The following is a 17,330-nucleotide window of genomic DNA, read 5'->3' on the forward strand; positions in this document are numbered from 1 at the left end:
GCCCGCCATTGGCGGCGCGGCCCCGCCCTCGCACCTCGCGAAAAAAACTTAGGAAAAAAGCGCGGGCCGCGCGGCAGTGCCTCGCTCGCGCGCTTCTCGGGCGGACGTCTCTGTTCGGAGAGACGGCGCGACCCAGCTCCGGCGGCCGCGGCCGCGCCATGCCCGCGCTGGCACTGCGCGACCCGCGCGACCAGCCTCTCGACTGCTCGCTGCGCCTGCGCGCGCCGCTCGCCTGGCCGTGCGCCCGCCCGCCGCCCGCCCACGGTCAGTAGCGCCCACGCGCCTTCCACACAGTGCATTGTGTCAGTTGTCTATATGTTAAACATAAACGTATACAAACGTTACTAAGTATAGTGGTCGTACGCGAAAACAGTAAGTAAAGTTTTGTGTTGCCTCCCGAGGATATGTCGCCGGCGCTGTCACCGTACGCCAAACGCGAAAACGTAAACATCCGGGAGTGACGGCTGAGCGACGCGCGACTTGCGACATGCGACACGCGACAAGCGACAAGCGACGCGTCAACAAGTTGTCAGGCGGCGCAAGGGTTGCGACCCTCGAGCTCGAGCCCTCGACGACATTAACTCGGCGCGCTTCTTTGTATGCCCGGTGCAAAACGATTCCTTTGACACGGGCCGAGTGCACTTCATCTTCGCATTGTATAGTGAAGAGGTCCCGGGCCCGGCCCCGGATAGTGCCATTCAATTTATTCCATCAAAGTGCCGTCTTGTAATGTAATGGGTTCCCCGGCGGCCGCGGCGTGTCCGCTTTGAAACGTCGCCGGGTCAGGTCAGGTGAGCCGCAGCTCAGTGTTTTACAAGCTACATTTTGGTTTGGGAAATGTGCCTAGGATTTTTATTTATTATTTAATAGTAATTCCCACATCACCATTCTACCATCAGCCTTTAGTAAATAAAATACCGCGCGTTCAAAGGAACAGATTGAAATGTTCGTTCACTGTGCGTACAGGCAAGGGATTTGTGGTTTGAACAAGTTGCTAGCGACAACTTCTTTAGTCATGAATTTATAGTTATGAAAAGATATAGGGGCTTGCTAAATAAGCAGGTGCGATATTTCAGTGACATGACAACACACGACACACGACATTGTATCTACATTTTTGATTTAAAATAAACTGTATTACTCTTATACATACATATATATCAAGACGAGTTCAAAAGTTTGATTTAAAATAATAAAAGTTAGAATGAAATTGTAACGAAACGAAAATTAAAATCAGTAAAACAGCTGTCTCATTACAATGACGATCAATTGAAACATCTCAGTTGTATTGTTTTGTAAATTTGTTGCGGCTTTGAGTTGTTGTTGGGGGAGTGTGATTGCGGCGAGGCGACGAGGCGACGAGGCGACCCGTGCTGCTGGTGCCCCGGCGGCGGCCGCAACAATGCAAATATTACTGATCCTCATTCCAACCGATCGCCAATCAAAACATAGGTCCGTAAAATTTATAGTATACCTATTTCGTATTATCATTTTTATTCCATTTTTTTTGTACATGTATTATACAAGGCCCGCGAGCCACGAGCACCAGCAGGTCTGATTTCATATAGCTCATCTATTTTAAAATCTTTGTATTTGCAATTTTGTTTTCCGTTTAATCTTATCAAAATCTGAGGAAAACAGATGTTGAGTTACCCAAAGTCAGTTGCAGCGAGCCGCGAGCCGCGAGCCGCGTTCTCTCAACAACCAACAATACGAGTATAACAATTGTTATTCACTTTATGTAACAGGTATTTGTTGTAGCATTTAATATATAAAAATTCCTTTTGTCCGATAAATAAGAAAATAATGTTTTTCGCGCGTATATACGGTTGGGTTGGTTTTATGTATTTGGATTTGGATTTATGTAAATTACTTTGTGATGGACTAGAGAGCTTAAAATATTGAATCTCTGATTATGATGATCAGTAAAGAGCTATATATAATAGAATAAAAAATAAATAAATACATTTATTTACCGGTTAAATGTACTAATGTTTAGCAAATAATCGTGATAAAAGATATGTTTTATATAATGATGATATACCGACATTCACTTGCTGTATCATCAATATTTAGGCCTACTTCATGTAAGTACATATGTACATGTCCTCCACATTTGTTATACATATAACAAACATCACATAAGTGAGTAGCACATTTACTGTTTTGCCATAGTTGGGGCGTTTCGCACGTCGTCACACTAACATGTTTATATTTAACGTCTTCTCACAATAAAAACTATAAGATATGCTTTAAAAACATCATTAAATATGTCACGCCATCCTTGTTCAAATAAATGTGGGCAGCACCAGGAGCACTATATTATTCTGACAAATTATTTAAAATATAACAATAAAAGTTAATTGTCACCCGTGTGAAGCCACTATTTTTTTGTTTCATATTTCAGTGGAGTTTTTTTCTAACTAGCTGTCGCCAGGCACTGTAACACTGTGTACTGTACACTGCATTAGAAACAAGCTTAATTAGAAGCGTATATCTTCCTCCAGACTATGTTCTACATCCGTGCCAAATCTCATCAAGATATGTTGAGTCATTACGTACATACCTTCTTGCAAATATCTATCCATCCATTCAAACTTTAGCATTTATAATGTTAGTGAGGCTGGATGTGGGGTTGGGGTGGTGTGGGGGTGGGGGGCAGCGCGCACTATGTATGTACTCGTATGTCCAAACTTTGACAACGGATTATTATTAGAATGCGATTAGTGCAGAATTTAACTGATATTTTTTTCTGTTTGAGCAAACGACAGAAATAATATAAAGACTATATATAATACAATTAATGACACTAAAAAATACCAAGAAATTGAAACTTTACAAATATTATTGAATGACACGAAAAAAACATTTAACCAAAAAAGTGTTGCTAATTATTAAACGAATAATTAGCAAAATTTCACAATCACTGTTTTACATAAAATTATAATATATAGGAATTAACTTTTGCTCACGACTTTGTCGACGCAGAATTTAGTAAAGGATTACTGGAGACATTGTTCTACATCTGTGCCAACTAATATTAAGAAGAGTAAATATGTTATTCAAACGCATCCCACGGGAACTGTACACATTTTCGGGATCATAGGTAGCCCAAGTGTTCTTACAGACTATGTCCTAAATGTATATCAAATTTTATCCAGATTGATGCAGCCGTTCTGGAGATACCTCCTAACAAACATCCACCCGTACATCCAAGCATTCATAAGAAGTAAGATTGGTAAAGTTTGATCCTAAAGTAGTACCTACCGCAAAATGTTGACTAAATCTGACGTTCTTATACTCTACATATATGTACATACATACACACTGACTTCGATAACATTATGTTAAACATTATTTTTATAACATTTATTGAATCTTTTCCAACATAAAGATATCACGTTATTTTATTTCAGAATAAACTTAAATCTTAGCCATATCAGGTATTCATTGTGCTTTAAACTTTTAATGAATCTATCAATCTATTATATTTTGGTAGTAACAGAAGATACAAATAATTGTCACTTAATATTTATTGATATTTTTACTAATTTTGGGTTATAAGTGAATACATGTTGAAGTACACAACAGTGTACAAATGTAGACATTTAATATAATTAAATGATTTAATAAGTTGTGATATTGTTGGTTTTGTAATCGTACAGTTTTATTACAAATTGGCGGGTGAGTGATCCAATTAGTGAGAATTTTTGCAACATATTCACACAACTTTATCGTTTAACTCAATTTTTCAATTTTATTTATTTATTTATTTTTTAAAATGGAAAACTTACAGCTATAATAATCTTATTAACTATAGACTAGACAACTGAGAGCCAATGACATGACAATGAATGACTTATATAACAATATTATATCTATAATGAGCAAACAAACAAACAAACAAGTATCGCAACTATTAAACTATAGTAATATATAACAATGTAGTTAAACTAAATCATAGTAGAACATTAATATTAGTAGTAGCAGTTCACGTATATATTTTATTTGAAAAAGTCCGGTGCTAGGCACCTTCGTGCCGAGGATACACTCGTAGTGAATGGATCAAAATCATATTTGTTACAGATTTTGTTAAAATTTCCAATTGCACGCACAATAAAACTGTTTTGTCTATAATTAGAAGAAGCTTAGGGCAACAGCAAAGGTGGTATGGAACGAATTGATTAACATGGGACGTTTATATATAATTTGGACAATAATTCAGGGCATTCTATTTCATTATTAAAAAAAATTTGTAAGAAAATATAATCAGCTATCTCACGTCGAATGAAAAGTGGCAACAGATGATATTTGCGACAGAGTTCAAGGTAATTCTCGGAATGGTAAGGGATTCTCTGATGGAAACAAAGGTACTTAATAAAACGTTTTTGGATGTTTTCAATACGATCAATATAACTGAGGTGACGCGGATTCCAAACTTGAGAAACATATTCTAAAATGCTTCGTACAAACGTACAATATAGGATTTTAACGGTTTTGGCTTCGGTAAAACATTTGGAAACACGCATTATGAACCAAGTGCTTTAGACGCTTTTTTAACTATATTATCTACGTGAAAGAGGTCTGACCTCGGTGGCGCGTCTTGTCGCCGCCGTGTCGCCGTCGTGTCGTCGTCGTGTCGCCCTCAACGCACAGAGAACAACTTGACTGTTTTCTCGAGCGAGCATCATTTAAATTCTATGAGCGCGGTGTAGTGTCGTGTCCGTCATTCGTTTCACGGCGCATTTGTCAATTCTTTGGTGTAAGTGTTGGGCAACACTTTGCGCCGCGTCGCCAAATGTTTTATTTAACAACATAAACATGTCACTGTTCATGTACAACGACACATTTTGTTGGGTATTATTACTGACGCCAACGTTTCCACTGTTGCTGCGTGTCGCGGCATGTCGCGGCGGTCGCGACGGGCGACGGCGTGGTTGTGCCATTAGAGTACCTACAATCATATTATAATAGAATTAGTATTGAATCGTCAGCGGTAAGTAGGTAATGGTGCGGTGAGCGGTAATGAGCTGCGCGCGGTAATTGGCGCTGTGAGCATTTCGCCGTGGGAGAAGGGGGCCGGGAGGGGGCGCACGCTCCGCTGCCCTCTTATTTGTACTCTAATTTCGGGTGACCTTTAGCTATGGTGCACAACCACCGCGCCCTCGCACCTGACATTTGCGGGTGGCGCACCGGCGCTGCGGGCACACAACCGCACCGCACCGCACCGCACCGCACTTGCATTGTCTGTTCACTACAAATATCGATGAATCATTAACACCAATATCGCAGATATTACACTGTGAGAGAGTGAGTATCTCTCCCGCAGGTGGGCAGTGCCTTCAAACACCACGCAGCGCTGCCAATTTGATTCAGCTTCCCGGGAAAATTAACCTGTGTGGTGACGCCACCTCGATGTGAATTTAAGGATAGTGCCGGTCAGAGTATCTCGAAGTGTCGGATAGTACTGGTGAGTGTTGGGTAGTATGGACTAGTAATCAAAAAAGTCAAATCAAATTTAAACTGTCTCGTGCGTGTTGAACGTGACCCGGTGGTCACCTGTCATGTGACATCTCATTGTAAGACATAAAGGTTGTGTTAAAGCGTCAACGAAGCGTGTTACAATGTTTGGTGTCGCTGTGGGGTCCCGTCACAAAGCTGTCTCATGGACAAGGTAGCGAGCGGTGCGGTGCGGTGCGAGCGCAGGTCTTGTTAAATACGTACAAGTATTATCTCTACCTCTAATTTCGCGGTTATGAAGCTGTAGGATCGCTTTTTAGCCGACTGACAAAGAGGTTAAAGGTGTTAACGCGAATGTAAGTATGTTTGTTTGTTTGTACACAATTTCTTCTGTGACAGGGCGGAGCTTAAACCACTGAACCGATATTGACTAGTGAGGTTTTATTTGAATTGTCATAGAGTGCATTCGGCACAAAGCACAACACCGATCGAAGCATTTTAATTCTAAATTAATGAAAAACAATTACGAATCTCACTGTTTTACACAGTTAATTTTTTTTAGTATATTAAAATAATATAATATAATAAAAATTATAAAGTTTCATTATTTTTACCTTAGTACCCAAGAGATGGCGCGATCCATTACAGCCAGAGTCAGTCCGGTTTTTTGAAGGTTCTGCACCTTAAAAGTAAAAAGACGGAATCTTACAGGATCACTTTGTTATCCGTCTGTCAAAGCCTTTTTTAATCAAGGTTATGTTATTTACCAAAATCATGTGGCCGCTTGCGCGTTTGACATCGGCTCCACACAGCTAGATGTGGAAGAGATCGGACGAGGGCTCCGTCAAAGAAGGCTCAGCCGCGACGAGCATCGCGCCGCTCGCCGCTCGCCGTTCGCCGTTCGCCTTGAGAAATGAACTTGTGTCGGATCGATTTTCGTATGTAGGGCGAAATTACGTCGCGCGACGTCAGCAAAGGTCCGCGCGACCTCGCAGGCACGCAGGGCGGGGACGGGGTCGGGGCGCGGTGCGAGGGGCCGCAATTAGCCGGCCGGGGTCACTCACCCCGCCCGCGCAGCCTCCGCCGACCGCAGTCAGCTGTTTACATCCGAATTCCAACTGCTACGTGTATGTAACGTACGAGACTGACTAGAGCGTAGAGAAGTTCAGAGCGCGTGTAGTCGCAGCACTACAGGCGCCAGCAGCGGCAGCACTTTGTGGCTTTGCCCTCTAAGTAGCCGAGCTAACGCAGCAAGCGACGACATTTATAGCCACATGCTATAATTATATGAATAAACAATTAATTTGGTGGAGCGACATCACAGTGTGTCTGCGGGGGGAGCAGGTGTGGTACAATGAGAGCAGTGGCGCTGGTGGAAGTGTCCACTATGAGTCCAATCAATCAACTTACTCATTTATAAAACCTTTCCATTTTTAATCACACGACTTAAAATAGACAATTTTACGATTAGGCCAAGTGTTGCCAGAGTAGAAAGGGAGATGACAACACACGCCTGACAGAAACACTTAATGCCCGATTACGATTATTCCAGTAAAGCGAACGAAATCAGTTTCTGTACGCACGTAGTTATATAACATCCTTGTCCGCTGCGGGCGATGCCGGAGCGAGCCGCTACCGACCGCTACGATACTTTTTGTTATTATTTTCATTCATCAAATAGCATTTATTGATGTCAATTAAGGCCGGCAATATTTGCTATACATTTTGCTTAAAAAATCGATACAACTTGTGTATGAGTTGCAAAACAAAAATGCAAATTAAAATCGATCGACGCGATTTTATTGCGATGTGAATGTTATTATAGCCGCTGCGTCTCTGCGCCATCACTGAGCGCCGCTAAATAGTTGCATTGTAAGCCGAAGCCGTACCTTGTCATTAACTGCATAAATTAACTACTTCTTGGTAATTAGTTACAAACGTAGCCGAAACAGCTAATTCGCGGGCAGAAGCGGCGGCGGAGCTATTGCTTGCCAGTGTCGCGGGCCGCGCACATCGCGCTGCCGCGCCGCACCGGAGGGATCGCCTCGTGCGTACCGAGTACTGGGCCGAGCAGATGGCGCGGGGCCGCGGCGGACGTGCTCGGCCCGCCGCGTCGCCCCCCGCTGCCGCTGCCGTTGTACTACACCGCGTGCCTCTGTCTTTTGCGACTTACAGCTCTCGAAATTTAAATTTAATAAGGGCGACACGACACTTCTCACATATGAAAACTTTCTATTTAATCTTATAACAAACATTTTGTTGTTATGTATATTTAATTTACAAATATTAGATATTTTGCACGCATTTATTGCTATCGTTCGACTTTGACATTTCCTTGTAAACCTGTGTTTGTCAACTCCTCCGCCTCCGCCTCCGCCTCCGCCACCGCTACCTGTCTGTTGACACACAAATAAATACAACATAATGTTATCTCGATATTCCCACATAGGTACGATAGACGTCGGTCAAAATTGTTTCTAAAAGTCGTATAAATCGTTAAAGGAGTCATAGCCTTTTGTTCGAGGATTCAATTTGGAGGCACGGACGAATAAACAAGGGCCTAGGGGTGGCGCGGGGCAAGGGGGGCGGCCCTTACGCCTTCAAATTGGATTTAAACATTGCGAATTACCTCTCTTTGATTCGCGGGTTAGCCAAATGGGGACGATTTATGGAGCGGCTCGTCTCGGGGGAGCCGCGCGACTTCTCTATTTCCCTATCCTTTTAATGCGGCGTTATCTCAGGCCGCCGATCGCGAATTCTTTCGGTGCAAGTATTACTTAGCCCTTTGATGTCGGTCTATTGTGCCCCGCCCGCGCCCCCGCGCCCCCACATCCCCGCCCCGCACCAGACCCCGCGCCCTACTATCACAACATTGTCATGTTGAACAAATTTGATGCACGACACCGGGCAGCGGGCAGACGTGCGCCGACATCCCGCGACCGCCGCAATCCCCTGCCTCCTCGTCTCACTTTGAATAACTGTATGTATGAATGCGGGACAACTTAATGTATGAAAGTTTAATAGACTATAATATCAACATATTATTTATATGAAACAGTAACAAAAGACAGGAGACAGAGACACCTTACGTAACTGCTCGTCTTGAAACTGTCATATGGCGCGTTGTATTCGTTCGTTCGTTATCAAAGAGTAGCTACGTGGTGATGGGACAATCTTTCGTTACTGCTCGTATCTCGGGTGACGCCCTCAGTGGAGGAATATCTCCATGCTCGGCCAGCGACCACTGCGGGTTGACTTCACACATGTCTTTGAATTTCTTTACAGATATGTGCAGCATCACGATGTTTTCCTTCACCGTAATGACATATATTTTATTTCACGCCAATGATAACTCACACTTAACAAAATGTAAGTATAGAACCATGAAATGCAAATAATGATTAACTTTTTTCGTTTACTTGAACAACAAAATGACGTCCGACTCATACATATAATTATAATGTAGCAAAACATGAATGAAATTATTTAATACATTTATTTGAAGCTCTAGATATTTAAACTTTCTACGTCATGATATGTTTCGCTTGCCGCATCGACCGGCTGGCCACCCCCGGCCGCCGCCGAGTCGAGTACATATACGTACGTGACAGTGCGCGGCGACTTGTTTAGCGCACAATGTGTGAGTTGCACGTGCTTCGTAGCGCTGTGGAAGTGACGACACCTGCGCTGGCTCCGGGAACAGCGCGTTCGGCCGAGGGGCCGCGGCTCCGGGGCCTCAGACCCGAGGGGTCCGGCCGCGTTCACAGCACTCGCCGAATTCTCACGCACTCTCACTCCACTGCACCGACTGTAAATTTTGTATAATAGATCTACACTAAGCGGCCACCTCAGTGATCCCTTATCGACTACAAAGTGTGGAATTGGCGAGCGCCGCCGCGTCTGACGACTGACGCCCAGATTGTTGCATGTTTGATGGAGTCGGTCAATTACTTGGTGCCTCTGATTACAACTTATATTGTCATTGTTGCAGTGTCGGGCCGCAGCCACGTCGGCGGCTTCTTCGACACGCAGATGGTGCTCGACCTGAACGGTAAGTGCTCGGTGCTCTGAGGTCGGTGCTAGCGGCCGGCACCGCACCGCCGCCCGTGCCGCCCGCACCTCACCGTCTGCATCAATTACGTATAATTATGTTTTTATAACCACAGCCGTCGGCAGCTTCCGAACTCGCGAACTCACGCACACGCGCACACGCGTACACGCGCACACGCGCACATTATACATTTCAATAGAAACCGCTTTTTATAGTCCATAATATTTTGATCTCCTTGTCTCTGAAATCTATCAACATGACTAAAACTACAGCGGATCTCATTTACAATGTGTCGGCTGTAACTAATAATTTTTTGATTACAGCTGAGTAACACTTGTGTGCCTGCATTTAAGGTACATCTATCTATAAACATATATTTTTATGAAAGATAGGTTTAAGGAAGCGCGCCTTTTGCGCGTTCATTCACCCGCCGCGCCGCTACATCTCCGCCGCTATTAATTACAACTCCCCTCCCCCGCCCCCTGCCGCCACTTCCCACCGCAACCCGTCAGCAGCTCGCCCGGTAGGGCGGGGTACCGCACCGCGCAACTTGCACCCCGTGGCTCTGTCGTTTCGAGACAAAACTAAATTACAATTAAATTAAGAGAAATTCACAGCTGAGCTCTTTTTGCTTGAGCACGGCGACACCGCGACGTTTCTAATTTCGACTAGGATCGTTTTTTATCCGCGTTAATTACGAGATGAATGGTTCGGCGGGCCGCGCGCCTCGCCGTGCCACCGATGTTTTTGTGATGCGCGTGTTTCACGGAACTCAGTGGCCGCCATTGTGGTGCAGCTTCCGACGACCTTATTCAAATCACCAGCCAAAAAAGTGAGACGAGACGTCGGCGAAGCTGACCGCTGCGCCAACCGAGCCCCCCCCCCCCCCCCCCCACCCTCGCGTCTCTAAACAACAGCTGACCGGCTCTCCCCCCGCGCTCGCCTCTCGACCCTGCCTCTATAATTTATTTTTAGCAATAAATTAGATACTCATTTTCCCACAAACTACAGGTAAATACATGTTATCTTATTGCTAACACGAGATGATCCAAAAGATAAAAACCAAATAGAAAAAACAAGGTCGAGGTACGTTTAATTGGACGCGCTCGCGGCTCGCGGCTCGCGGCTTGCGGCTCGCGGCGAGACGGATCTCTGGACGACGAAACATTTTGAGTAAAAAGCTATTGGAGCTCGGAGCGGCGCGGCCAGTGCTCTCCCAGCTCTCCCAGGTTGCCAACCGCCGCGAATACATACTAAGGGCACGAGGAAATAGGACAAATTTCAATGTGCATTTAATTGGGCATCAGTTTCATCAACACGCAGCGACCGCTTGTTAAGTCGTCAGCGTGATTACATTTAGTACGCTCCAGCTCATAGACGGAACGACGCAATTTCTATCATCACCGTCCCCCGCACCGCACCGCACCGCACCGCACCGCACCGCACCGCACCGCACCGCACCGCACCGCACCGCACCGCACCGCACCGCACCGCACCGGCGCTATTCTTAATACTGGTGAATAAATGACCGCCGGGTAACGCTCGTGAAGGTAAAGCAAACCTTTCCGCACGAATTGAAACCAGAGTGACGCCGCTCGTCTGGCCTCACAAGACGTTCATCGTCCATACTTCTATCTCTGTTACTTTTTTGTGTGTATGGCGTATGGCGGCCGCGAAGCCGGGTGGCGTGCGGCTGCTGCCGAGCCGCGAGCTGTCGCGTGGCCAGGGACCGTTGGCCGTCCCCCCACCGAGCTCCCGGTGCATCTGCTGCATATTTGCCAAAATGTAACATAAGATCTATCGCTTTGACCGTGACGTGCGCGTTGCGGGGGGGGGGCGCGTACCTGCATCGCAACAATACATTTGCATACTTCTCCGCTGCGGGCTTCATTTTTTTGCAGACTTTTGTTAAGCGCTTGGTGGCGATCGTCCATCGCGACGGTTTTTGTGCTGCTTCTAAATCTAACAATAGCTTCAGAATTTCACTCAAATGTTTCGTAAAAAATACCTTTGAATAAATCATTTGCAACAAGGCTTATTCATTCAGCGGATCGGCAGGAGCGGGGGCGTAGCGCGGCGTGGCGCGGGGTGATGCGGGGTGGCGCGCCGGCCGCTCACATCAACCCTCGCTTTTCATTTAAGACAAATAGTATATAAATCTGACACGACACGATATCAGAGGTAAAACTATTTCATTAACCACACGTTCTAACTTGTGTCCTAACTACTAAAGACAATACATAAACCGTAGAGACGTATTTATTTATTTATCTAGTGAAAAAAACAAACGCAGCCGGAAAGTAGACAGATGTAAATATAGATAAATTATTTGTATAACAAAAATCTATTGACCAATACTTACTCCGGAATAATAGTAGATTTAGGCCTAAATTTATAACTGTAACAAACCCACTTAATTTGCCAATAAAACCATTTACCTTCCGCCAGCATTAGTGACTTTCCTTAATAAACCCCGTACACGCTCCCCCGCCCCCCGCACACTTTGCATTCACCCTCCCAGTTTTTAAGTGTGTGACAGCGATGCCGCGCCGCGCAACTTTTATATATGTTCAAAATCTGAATATGCATATAGAATTTCATAAAAATCCTTCAAACAGTTTCGGAGAAATACTCGTATGATAAGTACAACATTGTGACGCGACAATTTTATACGTAAATTAATGTTATAATTCAATAACAATGATATCAACTTCAATTTCTTATGTAAATATTTGAGAGCCGGCAGTGATGCAGTCACAGTTACACATACATAGTCGAGTTCGAGTTATTGCAAATCGCAACCGATAAAATAGTTTTTGCTATGAAATTGGCACCTCGTTTACCTGCGTCGTGCGCGCCCACCCGCCGGCCCGCTACCTGCAACCCCCCTGCCCTCCGCCACTCCGGGCCTCAATGCGACCAACGGACAATATGTTTTCCTTCAGCAGAATGAATATATACTAGAATATTATACGTAAATGTTATAATAAGTAAACATAATCATCGCATCATTGTGTGAGACGTGAGACGTAAGAGGGTAGAGAACACTAGGTAGTTTAGTCTGCTGTGTCTTACAATTTAACTGGATGTTATAGTTATACTAATGTGTGTGTATTTTAGTTGTACTTGTAGTACAACTACGCCACTCGATGAGATCGTTTTAGTCGCGGAATTTTGTTTTGTTTGTCAGAGAGACAGTTATTTATTCGTCTCAGGGGACACCGGATATGGGCCCGAGTAAATCTTGAGGGGGAGAGCGTCGGCTGCAGCGGCGGCTGGGCCTCGGCCTGGGCCTCGGCTTGGACCGCTGGGAGCGACGACGATCGCCATAGCGAGAGCGACGAACAATCTCCTTGTAAAGAGAAAAAGTCTGTGTAAATTGAAAAGTAGCCTGTAGTATACATATAGAAGAGTAAAGTGATCGGTTAACTGGCTGACTAGTACGAGTATGTCACCGCACAATAATTGGGACTTGAAAGTTTGCAGGAGAGATTTCTTATACTACGTAGTCTAGCACTAGGAAAGAATTTTTGGCGGTGGACGAGTTCCCCGAACTAGTCTTTCAGTTTTATAACTCTCCCTCACTCTCAACGTTAGAAAGTTGATTTGTTTGAATCATTGGTTGTTATATCGCTTTTATGAAATCTTTTGTCTTTAAAGGTTTTTTTATAGTGCGCCGTTATTGTCGTAAAAAAGTGGTGCGATGAGCAGAGCGCGGAGGAAAGTGGCGACAAAAAGAATCCGACAGACCGACCCGATACTTTCTAATTTATTGCTTCGCCGAGGACGAGGACCAGGACGGACAGCGGCTGCTGAACCGCAGTAATGCAACGCTACCATAACACAATAAATAACAATCCCACCGCGTGGCTGTACAGTAACTTCGCCCCCTGCCCCGCGCCCCCGCGCCCCTGCCCCCAGCCCGCAGCCCCAGCCCCCAGTTGCAGTTCTATACAAACATTTGCATTAACAACGACTCACTTAATCTTATACCTACTCCAAAGTTGCCTGTCGTAGTTGCGAGAACTTTAATGTAGGTGGGAGATTCAATGTAGGGAGGATATTTGTGTTGCCATAATAAATCCAATAATGAGGCTCCAGTAACGCGTAGGTTGCGTATGTTAATTCTTTTACTTTTAATTTTTGAAGAATGTAGATGTTATCCGTCGCGGCGTTGGCACGATGCTAATTTATAATTTGCCCGTTAGAGCGTTGCGGAGAGGCCGCGCATAGCGCATAGCGCATAGCACGAGTGTAGCGGCGCGCGGGGGTGACTGACATGCCTTGATATTTGAGTGCGCGTGCGCGTACGCGGCAGGTGCGCGTGCGCTCTGCGGGCCGCGACCCCGGCGCTCCGTGCCGCCGCACCACCCCGCGCGCCTTTAGGGTCAAGGCCGGCGTCAAGGTCGTGCAAAATTGGCGGGTCAATCTTAGACCTATTTGAAAATTACAAATATTGACACAGTTCGACACAGGAGAATTGATGGAGCTAGAAGCTGTCTGCGTCGGACGGTGCCGCGCCGGTCAGATGCATTACCTATATTCCAAACACAAGCGTGCCGCGCAGTTACCGTCGGTCCGATTTTTCACGTCGATGACGTGCCATTGTTCAATATAACTAACTTAACTAATCGCCGATTTCTGGCATTTGTTTATTTTATTATATTTACATTAGTTGGTACACATACATTTTATAATCGTTTTCGAATATATATTATATTATAACTTAAAGAAAGTTTCGTTATATATTATAACAGGTTACAGTCATAAACTCAATTACGTACAAAATATGACGAATAAATATGAAATTGTAATTTTGATGTTCGTCTTCTTCTGAATGGACTGGCGCTAAGAGCTTGTTCTCAATAAAATAGGTCTGATTTCTTAGCAAAGTATCCATAAAGAATTGGCCATCCTTAACCGATGTGCAATTTTTCGCGGTTTTTGGTCTTCTGTAAAAGCTAGCAGTCTCTACCGCCGTCAATATCGCTGGTGCGGTCTGGAATATGGACTTAATGTGCTAATGTAGAGTTTAAGTGTCGCATGAGGAAAACGGAACACTGCCGGCAGCTAATGAGGAAGTCGGTCTGCGCGCCGTGCGCCTTCACTGCGCCGTGGATTTGCTTTAACTTTTGTTATCTTTTACTCACGCAAACGGCGAAAGCCTGTACTTAGACGTATATGTCTAGGTACAAGTGCGTACTAGGCGACTAGAACTTCAGACTAACCATCGCAAAAGGCACGGCGGCGCGGAGACCGAGTAAGTCACCCGCTGACACGGCTCAGATCGCTTCATTGTCGTAGAACGGGTTCGTTTTAATAAAACAAGGAATAATCTAAGAGAGAGACAGCGAGGTTGCGGTCCTGGAAGCCGGCTCGCTGTCGGCGGCGTGGCGTGGCGTGGCGGGGCACAGCTCGGGCGCGGCGGCCGACGTTCATTAAAATGACTAATTATTTAAACATTATAATGAGCCCGCCGCTTGTGTCGGCGCACGGCGCGCCTTCAGTTCACAAAGCTCAACCATCCTTCATCGGCCTTTTGACAATATTCTTAAACGGGCGATATCATTGTTGACGACGGAGGCTAAAAGGGAATAAATTTAGTGATGCTTTGTTGCCCACCGCTGCAAAAGATTGTATGCTTGTGATGAGGCAGTCGTGCGGCGAGCCGGCTGCCCGCGCGGTTCGGGCCATCCATCGGCTTATCTGAATTTTAAATTGCGACCCCTCATCCCCCACCACCCGTGCCCTCGCCCTCGCCCAAGCCACGGGGCCGCAAGCTCGTCCCGAATTCCTAGCGAGCTCGTCAATCCACCCGTAAAAACCCAATCAACTGGCTATTTTTGTAGCGCGCCGGCATTTGACAGATGATTTCACTTTGAACTTCCCGAAAACAAAATGTTCTATGCCAATGTTAAAGAGACACGTTCAGCAAGTTTAGGTACAACAGGTACAAGTAACTAACAACATTGCACAAATATAAGAAATAGCTAATTAAAATATTAGCATTGCAATGTGAATAAGAACATAAATTTAAGATCTCTATGGCCAATAGTTTGAGTTCACTGTTGTACATACAACATGTCATTCAACAGATAGTTATACGAATTTACCGTTTTCTCGTGGAGCCGTAAGAGCAGTCGGACTTATTATTTTTCTAACAAACAATGAGTATTTAACTCAAAATAATAGAGTTAGACACTGTTTAGTTAAAGACCTGTGTTAATCCTGATATAATGAACATGCAGGTACAACAAAACTGCTTCCGGCATAAGTCCTATATTATTTGTCAAGATCGCATTTGTAACGGCTACGCATAATCCTATTTCAATAATAATGATTTCTGGTAGTGTCTTATATCAGCTTGCGGTAAAGTAGTAGTAGACAAGGCATTATTCAAACTGTCGTGAGATATTATAATAAACTTATATAAAACGGCTAAACACTGACATATATTCGTCCGGTGGCGGCACCGACTAGTTTCGAGTGGGACTGGTATTGTTTCGCGGACGCGGCCATCAGCTCACTGAGCTATAATATAATTGAAACACCTTCTAAGTATTTATAGTGATCCCCAAATATTTGGTTTGGGAGAGTGAGGTATCTCCGGTCAGCGCGGGCGCGGACGTTGTGAGTAATTAAACAAGGTGACTAGGATAAATACACCGGCGCTTTCTTATACAAGGCTATTGAAATATCGGGATGTCTTTATCGAAGTTTCGAATCGAGAAGCTGTTCGATAATACCTTCTAATTAGCGTGCGCTTGCGCAGCGCGGACCTGAGTCGCACCAGCCTTGGATTCACGTATTACAATCCTCGCCTCGCCTCCGAAAGTGAATTGCGTGATAATAAACGAAACTCGATAGATACCGACTCGGTGTTGATTGATCCAGCGCGCTCTTCACTCCCCGCACCGAACCCCGTCCGCCGCCGACGTGATGGACAAATTAAAGATCGCCGTGACAATGGAAAAATCCGGTCGGAGACTTGAGATTTTTTAGTACGGCTCTCTGGTGGCTAAGAGTTTTGATAAAGTCCTTCGTTCCCGTATTCTACCATAAACCTCTCTAGTCTCATCTACATTCATATATATGTATTATACATATATATGTACATATGTACATCGCTTTCGGGTACCATTGACACCTCTCTTCTTGAGTATTCTGGACTATATAAATCCATCTGGGTTGGCCAAAGTAAACACTGCTGCTCACTTTCGCGATGTTTACTTTGTTCATAATCATCTTCATCGTCTTTCATTTATCCATTTAATGTTTTAGGTTATTACGTTAGAAGTCCAACATCTATCAGTATCTTTAAGCAATACCACGTGGCGCACTATGTATTACTGCGAGGGGCGCGGAGGCGAGCAGTTTGTGTTCGGCCAATGTTACAAGAATATTGGCATCGTTTCCATTACAAAGACCGTAACTCTGACGGCGGGTATCGCGTCGCATCTGCCGGCGCCGGCGAGCGCACGCGCCGCGCCCGCATCACGCTGCCCTCAGATCTTAAGATAAAACTGACCCTATCCAATTTTTAAGAGAAGTAACTTTTTAAAATTATTGTACTTGCGGAGCCTTAACGTAACCAAACAAAAACAACTAGGTGTAAAGATTACGAATGCGAATGTCACTTGTTATGTACAAGTAAGACTGACGCCGAAAGAATAATAACAAAAGAATGTTTATTTAGGTGATGTCTATTAGCAATAGCCGTCATCATTGTCAGTGCCTGCAATTCTTATTTGAATGGGATGTAGGCAACATCAATGTCAGTGCCTGAAATTCTCATTTGAATGGGATATAGCCAACATCA

General features: G+C 44.7%; 1 protein-coding gene across 2 annotated transcripts in view; it reads left to right on the forward strand.

Moving 5' to 3' along the window:
- Nucleotides 1-4,422: 4,422 nt before the first annotated feature.
- LOC106125662 (protein nubbin) overlaps nt 4,423-17,330 on the forward strand; it is a 31,693-nt gene continuing 18,785 nt past the window's right edge. The window contains exons 1-2 of one of the 2 annotated variants that reach the window (XM_013322959.1): nt 4,423-5,816; nt 9,452-9,511. In XM_013322959.1, the coding sequence (XP_013178413.1) occupies nt 9,493-9,511 (19 nt within the window). In that variant the 5' untranslated portion in view covers nt 4,423-5,816; nt 9,452-9,492. Of the gene's footprint in view, nt 5,817-8,377; nt 8,830-9,451; nt 9,512-17,330 lie in introns of those variants that run through there. The other variant, XM_013322944.1, reaches the window with a different exon arrangement.

The sequence above is a fragment of the Papilio xuthus genome, unplaced genomic scaffold (genome assembly GCF_000836235.2).
Source record: "Papilio xuthus unplaced genomic scaffold, Pxut_1.1 DF828952.1, whole genome shotgun sequence".
Lineage (NCBI taxonomy): Eukaryota > Metazoa > Arthropoda > Insecta > Lepidoptera > Papilionidae > Papilio > Papilio xuthus.